The sequence below is a fragment of the Micromesistius poutassou genome, assembly GCF_964030765.1.
Source record: "Micromesistius poutassou genome assembly, chromosome: 13".
In the NCBI taxonomy this organism is placed as follows: Eukaryota; Metazoa; Chordata; class Actinopteri; order Gadiformes; family Gadidae; genus Micromesistius; species Micromesistius poutassou.
Window position 1 is genome coordinate 10,298,141 of NC_140283.1, and position 17,518 is coordinate 10,315,658.

The window sequence follows — 17,518 nt, forward strand, 5'->3', positions numbered from 1 at the left end:
GGATGAAGTGACATACACTCAAAAAGAGCCAAGATAAATCGTCTGGAGGGTGGTAGGATTGCGCAATGCTGTTCCGCATAAATAGACAATATGATCATGCATTTCCGTTGTGCGTTTTCAAGTAGCCTGCTTTATTTACCAATGGTGTATGATAACCTTATTCACTTAAGTAAAGGTATTAAATTATAATGTATTGTGGAATGACCACGCCCTCCACATGGGCTGGAGAGAGAATTCAGCACCGTGGACAGTTCCATCACAGAGGGAATCTGGCGAGGTCATTCATAGTAGTATAGTTCAAGATAGTGGTCGAATAGCCCTCTACATCTACAAAGCCAATGTTAACAATAGACAGTATTGGCAATGCAAATGGTATTGTATTATTTTGAAGGGCGAATAAAAACCAAGCCATAGGAAACAGTAAGACAATACCGCCCTTTGGTGGACTAATGGAGAATGACACTTTTTAAACTACACATGGGCCTACAATTGTTATGTTTTTGTTTTTCTCACACATATATATATTTTTTATGCATTAAGATTTTTTTTTAATTGTTATGATGATCATCTGTAAAGGATAAATGGATGATAAATAGCAATAGTCCTTTTTGATCTTGAAAACACTCCCTTTGCAAACAACATTTGTGTCCTGTACTTTTGAACGATAACTCAACATTAAAAAGTATTTGTGAATATTTAGAATGTTAGGGATATCATCAAAGGATATTGAAAAGATCAACAAAACAATTAAACAATTAGGATAATGGTCATTTTATTGTTCTTATGAGTTTTTCCTCTCTGAAAAACGCTGATAAAAGCAAAGAACGGATTTCATTCTCTTCTAAGCAAAACTACTCAGCAACACACAGAGGTACTGTGAACTGGGAATGATGCACTCCAAAGGAGAAGCTGGGAGCGGTGCTTCTGGTGCAGGTCACCTGAGGAAGGAGAAGGTAGCCCAGTGTGATTTAAGGTGCTGGAGGCAACATGTGTCATTTGAGTGTCATTGGTTAGAAATGCCATTGCTGTCAGGCTCCATAACAATATATTTTCTGGATGGTCCACCTGCCTCTGTAGGAGGTGATTTCGATTTTAGACCATTCTCGTCTACTTTTTTCTGCATCTCTACCCTGATTAGTTTGGGCAATACGTCTTACCTGTCAATCACATTCACGCATGTAGTTACACTACAGGTGCATGAATGTAAAACTTCTCAGGGGCGGCGAAACATAGTGAGGGAGATGGGCTCTTTTCTGTTGTCCTCTCTCTTCTCTTCTCTTTAACTCTCGATCCCTACCACTCCGTTTACCGCTCTCTCTCTCTCTCTCACTCTCTCTCTCTCTCTCTCTCTCTCTCTCTAATCGTACCTACAGTAGCTTTAAGAGAGGCCTGGAGAATACACGTTGAGACTCTCTAACACGTGTGTCCAACTTGCCTTCTCGGGCCGATGTGCTCCAGGGCCTGGTTTCTTAGTGTTGTCCCCAGACATGCTGTTCCGTCCCGTCATGCTGTACTGAGGGGGCCTGTATTTGAAGAAGGAAGGGTCCACTGCCTTATAGGTCCCAGGCCCGGGGGTCTACATTGGAAATGTATTCACATAATAGTATCATTCATCAACTGTGTTTACAGTGTTTCCCACAGACCAGGTAGCAATGTGTGGTGCCCCACTGCAGGGTTGGCAAATTTTGGTTTTTGGCCGGAGTGAGACTCTGTAGAATCTTATAATGCTTACATTATAACCAGGGATGCACATAACTTTTTAGTGAGTTACTCATTGAACGAGAGATCTAACGGGTATTTTTCTTTTTTTGGCGTGACATTTGTTGCGTGTGCGTGAGAGCGTGAGATATTTATACTTAAAAAACGTGTGAAACGTGTTAAAATAAAAATAAATTTAAAAAGCGGAATCAATTTGTGGCGCTCGTTGTTGAATCTGTGGCACTGCGCCACACATTGGTCTATGTATGGGAAACACTGGTTTATATGACACTAGTATACTTTTTGTATATTTGTGGCAGAAATGTTTCAATCTTTATCCCTGGAGCTTCTGTGGCACCCAAATTTCCTGTCTTTTTCGGATTGAAGTGCTATCTTGATTCTACGAAATATCTACAGCATTTATTTTTCATTATTGAATACTTACAATGATACATTTTTAAGACAAATAAAATGGACATGACTCACCTTCTGCAGGTCCTCATGGAAGCTGCCGACCTTGCTGCGTCCACAGAGGGAGTAGTTGGGGGCCGCGGTCTTGCAGACTGTCCCGGGGCCCAACACAGAGGGCAGCATGTATGCAGCAGGGCCTGCATCATGATGATGACAACACATTAGATAGATAGATAGATAGATAGATAGATAGATAGATAGACAGACAGACAGACAGACAAAGAGACAGACAGACAGACAGACAGACAGACAGACGACAGACGACAGACGACAGACGACAGACGGACGGACGGACGGAGGGACAGACATAGATAGATAGATAGATAGATAAAGACACAGTCGACATAAAGTCACAGTCGCTTGAACACGTCACACACAGCATACTCATATAAACAAGATTATAAAACTTCCAAATCATTCACATGGATGATACGGACGATAAAAGATATAAAATATAAAAGATATGCTTTGGAGAATGTGTGACATGATGGTAGTGCAAATAAGTACGTACAGGAGCCAGCATTAAATATTGTGACCCCAACTCTGCAACAACTACCTTCATCTCGTTCCCTACAGAAGCACTTTTGGATATACATATATGATCTCTGCTCTCTACTCTCTTTCGGTTGCTCAGATTCTTTTCTCTATACATTATATTCTGAAGACATATTCTGCCAGAAGAGTAAAATGATGATCCTATTTTACCAGGTGTCTTGTCATTGTTGAAGTCCTTGCTCCTGCCAGTCAGAGTAAAAGCTGGCGCAGAGTAGTAGAGTGACCTTCCAGCCTTTTCAGGTGAATACTGACCTAAAAGCATAACGACTTTGAGAATTTGCAAAAGAGACGTTTTATACAAGGTGGACAGAATTGTTTTTTTTAGGTCTACAGGGATACAACAAGAACAAATTAATTTAATTAATCAGTACTTATCTATTCTATTTCTCAATGTGGGTTTCCTTCGAAGGTGTATGTGTATAGCAAGGAAAAATACTGGGCAGAAATAATGTAATGCTCAAGTCTAGGCAACCCCCTGTTCTCTCGGTTTTCTACTAGTGATGTGAAGGCATGGAGCCTCAACAAAATGCTCAAATATTTACGATTACTTTAACTGATCTATTTGGATACCATAAGAGCAATGACCGGCCCTCTGTACATTTTGAACTACACTGTACAAATGATATCTTTTCAATCGTTCAGAAGGTTTTGGAAGTGTTGGAAGATATATTTTGAATAAAGACTGAATAAGATAAAGGAGAAGCCTACTTTATTGATGCCATAGGTCAAATTTGAGTGTGGCTACAGGAAGTAAAAAAATTATATAATCTAGAGACAATTCCATATTACAGTTTACATATTACATTAGGGGTTCTTCTGACCTGGACCAGGGATCTGGAAGCGCATGGGTTCCTTGTTGCGCCCGTACAGAGAGAAGGCTGGGGTCCCAGACCGGCCCACCCTGGTGATGTTGGCGGGGACCAGGTACCTGGGTCCTGGGGAGCAGTCTGCGCCGATCAGCCCGTGGCGCGTTCCAAAACTAAACACTGGCGCTTTCAGTCTGCACGGGTCATGGTTATCAATACCTGTAAAGGTAAAACTCATGTAAACCAAGGGAATGTACATGTCTGTTAAAGAGTAATAGTGCTGACATTGGTCATTGTTTTTTCTGATTTGTTGTTGGAATTGGAAGTTGGTTGGGTGTAGAGGTTGTTACCGATGAGTCCTGGTAGGGCATATTTGGGCCCTGGGCTCCCATAGAGAGCAGCTATGGGTCCTCTGGGCTTGTGGGGCCTCCAGGAGCCAACCCAAGGCTCACTGTCAGGCATGGCTAGTCTGAAATGCAATAAAAAACTATGTTGATCGTGATTCAGTTACTCATTTGCAAAAAGAAAGCATACTGGATGTGGCGCTGCATTTTAATTTATTTAAACTAGCGATAGCTTGACGGATACCAAAGGCCCCCTTTTCGTGAAAGTGAAAGATCGTAATCTAAGTATAATTAATATATTAATAATTAATATAATAATTTCGCTAAAAAACAAAAATATTATTTCGATCAATTTATAGGTCTTCATTGGATGTTGTGGTAGGCCTTACGTGCGAGCATAAAGTAAGCCTACGAAGGGGGAAGTTCGATACTTCAGGTATTTATATCTAAACCGCATTCTCATACCATGCTCCAAACGTTTAAGTGCAAAACTTTTCGTGAAAATAGCTTACCTATGTTGTCTTTTTCGACACAACTAAAGTGTCCGTTGAGCTAAAACACAGATTGCTTGGGAGCTACTTGTCAACTTGCCACCATGGCAACGTCGCTATAGAGATGACAAACCGTCCGGCCGCAATACATGACATACAGACGGTCAATGGAAATTAATATTTTAATTCATAAAGATACATTGCGGTTTTCACGATAATTGTCATTGACATCTGTAGAATAATTTTCTTTAAAATACAAAATGAACATAGGCTTTTTATTTTCTGTCAATAGTCAAATTAAGTAAGCAATTATACTTCGTTGATTAATATTCAAATGTTTTTATTGTTTTTTTAGCAAACATAGGCCTACAATAGAATACACACAACATACAATACAAACAATACAATACAGTAAAATAAAAGCACCACAAAAACACCAACACTGAATAAAAGTAAATAAACAATAAAAAAATTATAATTAATAAATAACAATAGGGGGGGAGGGGGGGGGGACATCGCATTAACTCAGTCTCAAAATAGGATAGGATCGTCGTGTGTTGATGTCAAACACAAGTGTGTGTGTTGATTTGGCTGGAGCATGGAACTTGAACACGTTGACGGAAGCCTGGATGTTGTTGTGGTAAACCAATATTTTGGGACCATCCGCGTTATATTGGAGTCCCACAGTCGGAAGTTCAAATGTCGTCATTGTGGAGGGACAACGTTGCTTTTAAAACTTTCTCTGGAAAATTCTTTAAAAACTTTCATCACCGCTGCATGTCTTGCCGTTTCCTCTGGGGGTTGCTGTTGGATCAAGTTATTCAAATTCAGAGCTAAAAAATAATTAAATTCAATTAAATTCACTTTACTCATCCTCGAGGGGCAATTTAAGGGGGCGCAGCACAGTAGCTAAAAAAAAACGACATAAACAAACACAAGCACACAACACACACTGCATAATCGACAAAAACACACACACACACACACACACACACACACACACACACACACACACACACACACACACACACACACACACACACACACACACACCTCTTACCCTAGTAAGTGCCCTCAGCAGACGCTGCAGTACTGCATCCTCTCTATGTGGACACAAGCTGACCACTGCTCCAACACAGCTCAACAGGCAGGAGATGGTGTGTTTCTGCGGCTGCAATGACACACCTTTAATATTTATCTTTTAAATGTGGGTATTCAGTAAACATTAGGGTTTAGCCAGACAAGGTCTAGCAGATACATGTGTGGATTCTTTACCATCCGAAGGGCAGAAAGTGTGTTTGCATGGTTGGCTACTGAGGTTATCTTCTCGATGTCTCCTGCACTCAAAACAGGATCCTGGAGTAAAGTGGGAATAAACATTCTTTACTCTTTTCAGAGGGAATAATTGCTCATTGTTGATTGGAAAAGGAATCATATTTCACTTTGCCTCCAGTACCTAAATTACATGCACAAACAAATGTAATACAACTGTACACATTCTTTACTAATGCTACCTTACAATGTAATACATTTAAACTTTATCTATGATCCAGTGGCCATTACATCATAACACCATTTGATTCCAATTGAATAGTAAGCCTACATTTAGGCTCTCCTCATCCTTATAGCCTGTCTTGTCATATTTCGGACTTAAGATGCTGCCATTGGACGTTTATCTTTTTTTCTATCAAAAACATTCAGTCTTACCTTGAGTTTCTCCAGCCAGGACCACAACATACAGCTGAGAACATGTGGATCACTCTCTGTCACCAGCAGAGTCCAGCCGCACTCACTACTGTTCAGCTCCTCCTGTGGTTCAGATAGAGCCCACAGATATACACACAGTTATACTGGCATGGAGCCTGACACACCTCAGCGATATGATATGATGAAGATGATGCTATTGTTGGTTTTGTTTGATGGTTGCAGGGTGAAACTATTAGCCATTTATGGCGGCGATTCCCATGATGGATTAAAAATTGGAGATGGTGGAAGGTTCAATTTAGTTATTTAGTTTGAAATGAAGATGGGGTTAGAGATGGTTATTAGCTATCTAGCAGCACCATTGATTTATTTGTTTGTGTATGTTTCTTATTGTTAAGAGACAGTGTTGTGCATGAACTAGTTCAAAAGAACTAGTTCATTGAAGTTCATTTTTCTATGAACTTTGAACTGAACATAACATATTTTTAACTAAAGAATTTGAACTTAGTTCAGATTTTGTGACATTCTGAATTGATGCTTAGGTCCAGATGGCATGTTTATTAAATAGAGTTACTGCCTTAGTTGTGATGAATGAAACAGGTGTAGGCCTACAAATAATATCCACAACCATTTGAGATTGTTGTGATGGGCAGCAGGTAATGGAGAGGATTCATTTTAAAAGTTCTTTGGTTTCTAAAAAAACTGTTAATGAACTGAACATGAACAAGTTCAAAACTGAATTGGTGAACTATGAACGTGAATTTATTCATTTTCTTTTGTATGAACTGAACTTTGAACTAGTTCATGTGAAGTGTGAACTTGCACAACACTGTTGAGAGAAGTCACCTGCAGTAGAGCTGACCGTTGCAGAACAGTCTCCCCTGGAGGATCCTGATTGGCCAATGCTTTGGCGACCAAACGCGCCGCTGAAGTGCCTGGTTTGTGACGATTTCTACGCAGCTGAAGCCCAAGACGCAAACACATCCGTCAGTATCACATTTTCCCACGCCCTCGAGACAAAGAGCCAAAAGTTCCGCATTGATGAGGATATGGCTTACATCGACGTTGGAGCTGAATGTAGGCAGCGCCGGGTTGTTTTTAGCCGTGCGTCTTGAGCGAGGAACACTGCAGGTGTTGGGCTTACTGAACAACGTTGGAATAACGCATGACCTCTGTTTTTTTTCTTTTTGGTTGCTTTGGCGTTCTGCTGAACGGGATGAAAGGCTGGGACTGACTGGTCTCAGATCAGCTCGTATCAGGTCGCGCCCACACCATTCTCTCGCTCTTCCCAGTGTAGGGATGCAGTACGGGCCCAACTCTAGGTCCTTCGATTAAGAACACAACCAGAGGACAAACGGTTATCATTATAACCATAAAGATCATGCTCAAAACATGAATGATACACTTTTAAAAAGGCATTATACTTTTACCCGCATTTCCCGTCTGGAATCAATAAAATATTAGTCAAGAACACTTATTTTGATATTGCGCCTCATTTTGTTCCTATTAGCAATTTCTGCCTTCAACCCTACTGTTCTCCTCTTAGAATGGCTGACCTTGTTGACCGTAATCTTGGTCAGGTCTGAATCACTGTAGCTTCTCTTGTTCACCAGCAGCTCTCTCTTCCTCTCCCAGAATCCCACTGGCTCATCCCAGGAGGAGATGGACCCCGAAGAGCCCAGCCAGGAGCCCCTGTGGCCCTCCTTCAGCAGGGGGAGGTACTGCTTGCTGACCAGGGTCTCCCTCACTGCCCTGCCCAGAGTGCGCAGCCCCGCCCTCTTCTCCAGCTCTGTGTCGACCTCCGGAGGGGCCGGGACCCCCAGGGCCAGGCAAGACAGACACACACACAGCAGGTACACCACCTGAGAAGAGAGAACACAGTGGAATACCATGACATTTAGAGTCATGTAGCACACACTTTTCCAAAGCAAGTTCTCCAAATTCGAGCAGCTACAAAAATTCAACAGAAGAGAATATTATTACAATTATTAAGGCCAACACTATAGCCTAATTTGTAAACTGGATCACTACTTTAGATGAATGCAGGATGGAAGAGATCCGGTCAGTTATTCACTATGAGAGGATGATCATCTATTTTGATAGTTTGAACAAATATGATTACAGCCTCAACATTCCTGTTCATCATACCTTGGGTGTTGCATTGCCCAATATATGACTATGATTTCCAATATAATGATTCAGCATTGCTGTTCAGTTAAATATTATAACATATATGATGCAATTTATAATAAAGGTTTCACCATTCCATATGATACAATTATTATACAGTTTTCCCCAATCAGTGAGGTATAATCTCACACCAAAGGTGCTGAATTGTCCACTATATGACTCAGTTAAATATCATACCATAGGTGTGGTCCCAATTAAGCGGCATCAAAATACAAGTTTATCAACGACCCAGTCAAGGGTGTGGACCTTGGGTGTGTGTCTGAGGGTCCGCCCCTCGGGGCCATGCAGCAGAAGGGCCTGGCGGTTGAGGTAGTGCTGCAGGGTGAAGTGGGCCCCATGGCGGCAGCTGAGGTCCGGGTACTGGGCCAGCTGGGTGCGGAGCAGCCGGGCGAAGTCAAACACGTGCTGGATCTGAGCGCGGGTCTGGATGGAGCGGGGCCGTTTGATGCGCACGTAGTGCACCGCCTCGCTGGGACTGATGCGCAGGGTGTAGACCAGGTAGCAGGCTATCAGGACCCCTGCAGAGAGAGAGAGAGAGAGGGGGGAAGAGAGAGAGAGAGAGAGAGAGAGAGAGAGAGAGAGAGAGAGAGAGAGAGAGAGAGAGAGAGAGAGAGAGAGAGAGAGAGAGAGAGAGAGAGAGAGAGAGAGGTGTGGGCGCCAAGAGAAGGGGAAGAAGGGAGGAAGCCTTGGTTCTTTGTAAAAATGTATGAATGTACTCTATGTACCGGTACTACCATAGCTGATCTATTGGTTTATTGGTTATCTTAGATGAATGCATTGCAATATAAAACTTTCATAATATTGTCTTCTTCCTCCTACCACACACACACACACACACACACACACACACACACAATGTGAAGTGTTACCAGTTCTCCCTAGACCAGCGTGACAGTGCACAGCCACTCGTCCCTCTTTCACAGCAAACGCCAAAACTTTGACGCTATCGATGATGCCCACCAGAGATGACACACCGAAATCTGGCATCCCAAAGTTGTAAAAGAAAACTACACACACACACACACACACACACACACACACGGTCATCAGCAACAACAAGGGGGTGGTTTAGTGCTTTTTACGATCAGTTTGTATGTGATGGCAGAGCAGGGTGGTCTCCTACTGTTGTTCTCCATGAAGGACTGTGGAGAGTAGGTGAAGCCGCTCTCAGGGTCCAGAGGAGGCCCACAGTGAGCATGCTCCCCGGGCTGCTGCATGTTGATGATGGATTTAATGTTCAACCTGCAGAAACATACAGTCTCATTGTAACAGGAGTAACCCCCCCCGGGAAAAAAACACCCCTTCTCTGGCTGCTCAACTCCTTACCTACATTTCGCAAATTCCCACCTTCCCTGTGTATGATCCGGGAGCGCTCTAGAACCTAGATAGTTTCATACAGAGGCAGGCATAGGGTGACCAGGTGCTATTGAGACGATGCCCCGGATTTTGATTGGCTCTAGTTTTTTCAAAAGTCAAACCACTGTGGGACAGACAATTTTCTAAGATCTGGCTTTTATCCAATGGCTGTGATGAAATCAGGGAAAGCTGTAATCATAGGGCTGTGTTGGTGTCAATCCAACTGCGCACACAGTTCCATAGGTAATCAAGCACCTGTGGGAGGTGTTCAAGTGCAGGTTAACCTGTCACCGTCTTTGCTGCTGGCTACGCTACGCCCAATGAGGAGAAATGTAGGTCACAACAAAGACACAAGCAATGCAGATTTAGATGGAATATGAAGGGTCAAGTCACCCAAAGCAGACATGCAATCAACCAGAGCAGATATTTCACTCATCAAAAGCTGACTGATTATACTCTATCTAAAAACAATGTTACCTGACCTTATCTTATCTACAGCACCTTTTAAGTTAACCACCTTTAGTCAGATAACCAATAGTTAACCTGATAGATATATGTCCAAATATGTGTCCAGTTATATGTACCTGCGTTCACCAGCTAATGAAACAAACACATAATCCACAATCCACAATCTAATCCACAATCCACACTCGAATCTACAATCTAGTAAGTGAAACCATGCATTAGAAGCGACAGTGAACAGTGATTACCTATGGAACTGCTCTACAATGTTGAACTTCTCCACAAGGTGAGAGGAGGGTCGCGCCATGGCAACAATGTCATCAGTCACCCTGGGGAATGAGCAGGTTGGATTAATAATCAAATTTAAAAAGACAGGAATTCCACAATTGAGAGCAACATGAAATACACAATCTCTTCATGATGATTCCCATTATGAATTTCTTTCACCAAGAGCCTTACTCCATTTTTTAATGGGACAGTGTCCCCAGCCTATTTCCTCACCAGGAGGAGAAGAGGCCTCGTATAGCCTGCTGGTTGGCCCTCCAGCAGGCAGGGCCTTCATAGCGACAGTCCACTCCCCCACAGACCAGCAGACACAGTATCTGCGGCGGGATGGCCTTCACCAGGTTCTCCCTGGCTTGGGAATAGGAAGGCCTCGGGAGAGGCGTGGGTAAATTCAGGTCGGGCATCTCCCTGCACGAGGACTTCCAGGATCAGATCGACTGCATCGTACCGTAGATGCTGCTGTTACTTGCTGGTTGTGGTGCAAGGCAAAGCTTTGAGTCGGATGAGGCCTGATAGAAGTGCTGTAGGATTAGGCTCCCAACTGGAACATATGGCTTAGTGGTTCACTAACAGCATGCGTGGACAAAAGCGTGTCTTCACACATGGAGTATTCAAAGAAAGAACTTCTGGAATATTCTGGAAACAAAACACTGAATAAATCTTCATTTGCTAGGGGTTCTCACAATAGGCAATGTGTAAAAACAGACTTTTTAAGTTATTATTATATTAATGCTAGTTTATGTAATAGTTTTTGTAATACAACTAAAGGCATACCTTGAGACAAATCTGAAAATGTTATTAAATCCAAGGAGAATGAGGGAGCCAACATAATGAAACCCTCTCCAGTGTTAAGTAAACCGTAAAACAAACCGTACAAATAACTTTTACTTACGTTAATAAAAGCTCAGTCTACAGAGTGCAATTCATTCCACTGATCAAACAAAAAGGTTTTTAAGTCAAATTCCTCCAGTGCTGATCCAATATGCTTCTCATGAACAAACATTTGCTCACACACAGACTCACACACACTCCTCTGCTCTGACCCAGCTCCACTAAGCCTGATTAGCAGTCATTAATACATGAGCAGAGATATTTACTTGTCAATACAAGCCTCATTATGTGACCACTATCTTAGTCTCGCAAATACGGGATTCATTCAACACTGTAGTTTGAAGAACTGTATCCTCGGCCAAAAGTAGGATATATATGTTATGCAGTCATCCTACACCTGTTAGTGATTACTAATTTCACAACTAAATGAACACCCATCACTTCAAATAAATAGAAATGGCAGTTTTGGATCAAGACAAAGGCAGTTTTGTTGGCTATACATTAAGAGGCATGTCATCCCCATTAAAACCCACAATCTATGAACACATGTCAGCACTTCCCTAAGGAAGATGTAAATATGCTATATAAAATCACAGGATTCACTTTATTTTATTTTTTATTTTTTTTCCACAAGAGCCAAACACTTTAAAGTGACTTTATTCATACATTTTTTTGTAAAACATTGCTAGCGCATCACCTTAAAGCGTGGCAGCTTCATGCAGAATCTGAAAGCATAGTTTGGAATGTAAGTCCAGCTAAGGTATTGGGCTGGTATGAATGGTGTTTTCTAGTGTAGGAGGGGGAAGATTAACCAAGGTCATCTTCAGTCTTCAAATGCAGGGTTCAACAGAGCATTCACAATGGCATGGAACAAAAAAGAAATGAACAAAACAAAAAAACATGCTGCTTTTGTCTGGCTTTGTGCAAATACTTTAAAAGCACAAGCCATTATTTTGTTAGATTTTTTTTTTCTTTGTACACGGCAGACACACAAAAGGAGAGTTGTAATTGATTGAATAAATCTGCTTAGTGTAGTCAGGTTAAATAGAGCCAGCCCAGGCATCACTGACGATGTGCCTTCACACACACACACACTACTGGAACTCTTTATTGCAGAATTCCATTAACAAAAGAAAAGCTGAGAATGAGAGCAGGAAGGGTGACATATAGGTGTAAAGAGAGACCAGAAGGCACACTGCTCCTTTTTGGTTCCATTTACTTAGAGGTCAACATGTTCACATACATGTAAAACAAAAAAAAATCCATTCATTTAATTAATGCCATCCTTCTCCAGCTCATTTTGACAAGCTACAGTGGGGCTTATATAACAGCAGACACAGGGAAGATAAAGAAAAAGTGGTGAAAGCAGTGATGGGAAGCCAATGTTCCCGGGAGGGTGACGGTTAATAGCTTGCGGTACACAGCAGGTTATCCATAACCAAAATCTAGTTAGTTTATCAGGTAAACCGCAGGTTAGTCCTGTCCATGACAATGAAAAATCGAACATTATAAAAGTGGCTGAGGGCAATGTCTGCCAACATTGACTGAAGAAGGAGCCGGGGTGACATGAGTTAACGCTCTTCTCTGATTGGATGATACCTTTAAAATCACCATTTTGCTCATCATGCAAAGGTTGGCAACAAAAGGAGAAAAGTAGTAAAAGGATACTTACAATAAAACCAATAAAGTTAAAAGAAGTATAAGAGAAGCATATTAATATGTTCAAATTACGCTGATTGCATTGTCCACAAGACAAGTCCTTTTTTGGGATAGCAAGTACTAAAAATAAAACCCCAAAATATATATTTTTTCATTGAATGTGGTCTTCTCTCCTTTTCTGGTGTTACACCTTTCGCCCCGGACTCCCTCCCTTGATCTTGTGTTGTCCAATGAAATCCATCAGTTCTGCTTGGACAGCTCGTTGGAGAGCCAGTCGAGTCCTTCGTAAAGTCCAGTTCCCTGGGTAGCGCAGGCCGCTTGGACGTACCACTACGGAACAAAGGACGTTATCAACACTTTAAGCTTAAAATACCTCTACAAAGTACTCATGTCATCACAGCGTTGCATCGTCACCATTCTGGTAAGCAACTGGTATGAAGCCTAGTAAGTGTAGTTAACTGTAGGTAACCATTTGTATACAGACTCAGTTGTGGTATAAGAATTTGAAAATCATAAGGCCCTTGAAACTTTTTCATAAGACCATGAATTTAAAAGCGCAAATATAACTTTTTGGCAGATTTATAGACACATTGAAGGAATAAGACACGCCTTGTCTTATTTGAAATTTGAATTGCGGGAGTCCTAGCCAGCCTATGACGTTCTTATCCATTGGACTGACTATAATCTGATCTTGGTTGGCCACTTGTTGTTCCAAGACCACATTGCACCCAAAATCTATTTATTCTTTGATGATCGTGTTTGATACTTTCTCAATTAGATCTCTATATATTTATCCATGCATCTTTATGAAAATATGGGAAACATGTCATTACGGGGACTTGACTTACAGTTCTGTTCCGGAGGTTCTGAAGGCCGAGTTTATCTGTGAGTTCACTGACAGACATGGCGTTGGGAAGATCTTGCTTATTGGAAAACACCAGCAAAACGGCATCTTTCAACTCGTCCTCTGCCAACTGAATGAACAGAAAAAATTTTGAAATACAAACATGGTTAATAATATGCAAAGCTTATCCCCCAACAAAAAAAAGTGCAACAAGTGAAAGTAGACTACTGATCAACAATCCTTAAACCCATATCAAAAAAATGTGAACGGTGGTTCAAATAGATGGATGGCGTCACCATTCAGCTCCATAGCACAGTACAATATGGCTTAAGGATAGATTTGACAGAAAGCTCTGGGCGTGCATGTGTGCCAGAGCAGCAGCTGATTGTCCATTATGATATTGTATGTACTTAATACCCACCATTTTATTCAGCTCCTCGTTAGATTCAGCCACTCTCTCTCTATCGTTACTGTCCACTACAAAGATGAGGCCCTGGATGCAAAGAGCAAAACACGTGGTTAGCAAAAGACAGGAAATATTTCACTTGATTTCCCTCACTTTCTATTGAGTTAATCAGTGTTGTGTGTGCTGCGTACACATTGCTGTGTACACGTGATGTTCAATTGAAAGATAGTTGTGACACAGGTTCCTAGTTTTACAACTTACAACTGAGAGTTCATGCCAGTGCACTATCGAGTCAATTGTACGGTTTGTATTTTTTCTACAAGGACGCAAACACATCTATGCCATCTACTGTTTAACTTTTGCCATCAGACTGTTTTAGTGTTCATATGCACACCAAGCTATTTATTATGAATATGCATTGAACTGCAGTCTTCAGATTATGTTTTTTTTTAATATATATTTAGTGTGATCTTTATTCCGTCACTTTCCTATCATTTCCCACCTAGTCGGATATATAGTTACTTTCAGAAAGTTACCAAACCACTAGCTGAAATAACCAATTGAAAGTTTAAGTTAAAAGTATTTACAGGTCAGAAGAAGAAGGTAATTATGTACAATCACTCATACATAACATGAACACAGCATCATCGGCCGTTCTTAGCCTACCTGTGTATTCTGGAAATAGTGCCTCCACAGTGGACGGATCTTGTCCTGGCCACCCACATCCCATACAGTGAAACAGATGTTCTTGTACTCAACGGTCTCCACATTGAAACCTTAACAGAAGGCATGGAGTAACCTTAACACATTGAGGGACTCATCAAAATCGAAAAATGTTAACAATAATGAAAATTACTACATCTTACCAATAGTTGGGATCGTAGTCACAATCTCTCCAAGCTTCAGTTTGTACAAGATAGTAGTTTTTCCAGCAGCATCCAATCCCACTGTACAGGAATAATGATAAAGAGATCGATATTGATTTGTTTATAGTCAGGAAAACACAGGTATCTAGATCATAGATTTGAGTGGTCCATTTTAACCTGGCCAGATGTACAAGCAGACTTTAACCGCTAAAGCTTATGCGTTTACATCAATAAAGATAACAAGGAGAATCCTACTGGTGTAACGTTACACGTGACTCAAACTCAGTGAGCAAATCAACGACTGATTCGATTAATTAGATGCAAATTGTGGTCACTTATACATGCAATTCACAACTATATTAAAATAACAATTAACTACGTTAACGTAATGCTAGATGTCAAACAAACAGACATCGTTCTGGCCATATCGCGACATGGAACTAACATTAAAGAGGTTAGATTGAATAACACCATAAATACTACGGATGTGTCAACATGGGAAACATGGGCGTCGTGTAACCTCACCTAACATAACGTGACGATGTTATACACGTTGATCAGAGCTACTGCTAACTATCGTCAATAACTTAATGGAGAAGTACGGTCTTTAATAGGCACGTTTAACATGGTGTTACTCGAAACGATAGGTAGCTAATGCTAGGTAGCTATCTGCTCAGTAACCTTAGCGGCTAGCAATCATACTTTAAAAACTGTTTCAAATGATTCCTTAAATGTTCAATTCTATCCCAAAACAAAAAAATGTTATGCTTAACGATGTTTAACATGTATAAGTAGCCCAACGTACAAGTTTCGGTGTTCAGCCAAAGTTTAGATCATTAGTAAAGACGACAAACAACTTAGAAAGCAGTAGCACAAGCTAATGCTAATTTGCAAGTGTATCTCACCCATTAGGATTCTCATTTGTTTCTTGCCAAAAAATCGGCTGAAGAGTGACGAAATGGTGAGACCCATTGTACGTGTTATCTCCTGGAAACGGTGTAAAATGTGCCCGGTAAACAAAATGTCTATCAATGTGTGTAGCAAGAATAACAAGTTGTTCGCCTCACTGCCACGTCCGGGCCAACGTGGAACTCGCTACGTCATCAGCTCGGGTGGCTTTATTAACAGGGCCAACTACTAGAGATGCATGGATACTTATTGTTCAGCCTTCATTATTATTATTATGAAATGTCTTGCCAACACAATGAATTAACATAATAATTAAATCGATATGTATTATATTAAAATATGTTTGTATCCCGGTGGCCTATTGACCAATACCAGGTTTGGCCACTAGATGACTCGCTCCCACTACTGAACCATCAATCATGCAACTTTGAGTAAATTGTAGTATGATGGGTGATGGCTGTCAATTCAATTAGAACAGAATGTGTGCATTTTATTCCGATTATATAATAATATATATAATGGTAGGATATATGATGTCAAAAACATACGTACACAAACCGGTCACGAATAATAATTTAAAGGGCCCCTATTATACCACCAGGTGTGAGTGTGATTACACATACGACATGGCCTACAAATTTAGGTTAATCCTTAGACAAATGAATAAATCTGCCAATTTCCTAGTACATCATTAGAATTATTTTCATCGGTGTGTGAAATAAGAATGGAGAATCAAACTTTTTCTCAAAAGAGTAGCGGGAAGTCACGGAAACATACCTTTTTTTTCTACTTGATCAACCCATCAACTGCTGGATTTGATGGGGAGGGACCCGGGAGGACCTCTTCAGCCATCTTGGCTGAAGAGGAAAAAGGGAGCCAGGTGTGGTTGAACCTTGGTCGCTTTTGGCTCCACCATCCTCTTTGGTACCAGTTGGGCTCTGGCGTCTTGGTGCAGGAAGTATACAGCTTGGTATCCTTTTTGGCCAACTGGACTTGGTCTTCCTGCTTTCCTGTTGGCTGTAGCACTTCGGCCATCTTGGGTGAAGGGGATCCACAAGTCCCCGTTGGCTGCAGCACCATTTCTTATAGCAGTTGCCCTCTTGCTTTTATAAGGGAGAGGTGGTGACACCGAACCAATGGGAGCGATCTTGGAGAGGGCCGCTAAAGTCACTGGTTTCAGGATCTTCCCATATTTCCCGAGCTTTACCGCCTCCCCCTGATCTGTCGCCTTCGGCTGGCTGACAGTGGCCTTGTGCGGTTTCAGATGGATGGGGGCCAGGGTCTTCAGCAAAACTGTCAATTCAAAGAAATGAAGGCCTCTTTACAATACATAATAAAGAATTTAGGTTTACAAAAGATGTGACAGACTCTTTGCTATTCAAATGTTTTACCTTGATCATTAAGCAATGCATTTATTTAACAATATAGATATGGTTATATGAAATAGAGTAATAGTATCCTAAATCCATCTAAAAATGTTTTATTCCTTTTTAATCCGTTTTACAGTTTTTTGCTGTGTTACCTGGGCATGGGAACGTGCATTTCAGCGAGGTCTCCGTCATCCAGGGATGCTTGAGAGCCTGCCCCGGCGTCATCCTCTTTGATGCGTCACAACTTTTACAAAACATAAACACACCCTCA

General features: G+C 41.3%; 3 protein-coding genes across 3 annotated transcripts; all 3 read right to left on the minus strand.

Moving 5' to 3' along the window:
• Positions 1 to 851: 851 nt before the first annotated feature.
• Positions 852 to 3,992, minus strand: cimap1b (ciliary microtubule associated protein 1B; the record flags this gene model as incomplete). The annotated part of the gene is made up of 6 exons (XM_084477877.1): positions 852 to 938; positions 1,436 to 1,576; positions 2,185 to 2,306; positions 2,875 to 2,976; positions 3,546 to 3,749; positions 3,881 to 3,992. 6 exons carry the CDS (start codon positions 3,990 to 3,992, stop codon positions 852 to 854), a joined length of 768 nt encoding a protein of 255 aa, XP_084334003.1.
• Positions 3,993 to 5,230: 1,238 nt separating this feature from the next.
• LOC311357856 (protein tyrosine phosphatase domain-containing protein 1) lies at positions 5,231 to 10,766 on the minus strand (the record flags this gene model as incomplete). The annotated part of the gene is made up of 12 exons (XM_084477878.1): positions 5,231 to 5,274; positions 5,419 to 5,536; positions 5,641 to 5,721; positions 6,073 to 6,174; positions 6,916 to 7,029; positions 7,305 to 7,394; positions 7,626 to 7,931; positions 8,506 to 8,777; positions 9,129 to 9,266; positions 9,383 to 9,501; positions 10,326 to 10,406; positions 10,579 to 10,766. 12 exons carry the CDS (start codon positions 10,764 to 10,766, stop codon positions 5,231 to 5,233), a joined length of 1,653 nt encoding a protein of 550 aa, XP_084334004.1.
• A 1,031-nt stretch (positions 10,767 to 11,797) lies between these two features.
• LOC311357172 (ADP-ribosylation factor 4) lies at positions 11,798 to 16,042 on the minus strand. The gene is made up of 6 exons (XM_084477067.1): positions 15,874 to 16,042; positions 14,969 to 15,049; positions 14,769 to 14,878; positions 14,118 to 14,189; positions 13,701 to 13,826; positions 11,798 to 13,182 (listed from the first exon to the last, which is right to left on the minus strand). Exons 1-6 carry the CDS (start codon positions 15,938 to 15,940, stop codon positions 13,093 to 13,095), a joined length of 546 nt encoding a protein of 181 aa, XP_084333193.1. The 5' UTR covers positions 15,941 to 16,042; the 3' UTR covers positions 11,798 to 13,092.
• Between the last annotated feature and the right edge of the window lie 1,476 nt (positions 16,043 to 17,518).

Coding starts and splice junctions, on each gene's coding strand:
- LOC311357172 (XM_084477067.1), bottom strand. CDS start 15,940: ATGGGTCTCACCATTTCGTCACTCTTCAGCCGATTTTTTGGCAAGAAA. Junction 14,190..14,768: donor ACTATTTCCAGAATACACAG/GTAGGCTAAGAA, acceptor CTTTGCATCCAG/GGCCTCATCTTTGTAGTGGA. Junction 13,827..14,117: donor ACGAGGAGCTGAATAAAATG/GTGGGTATTAAG, acceptor CTGTTCATTCAG/TTGGCAGAGGACGAGTTGAA.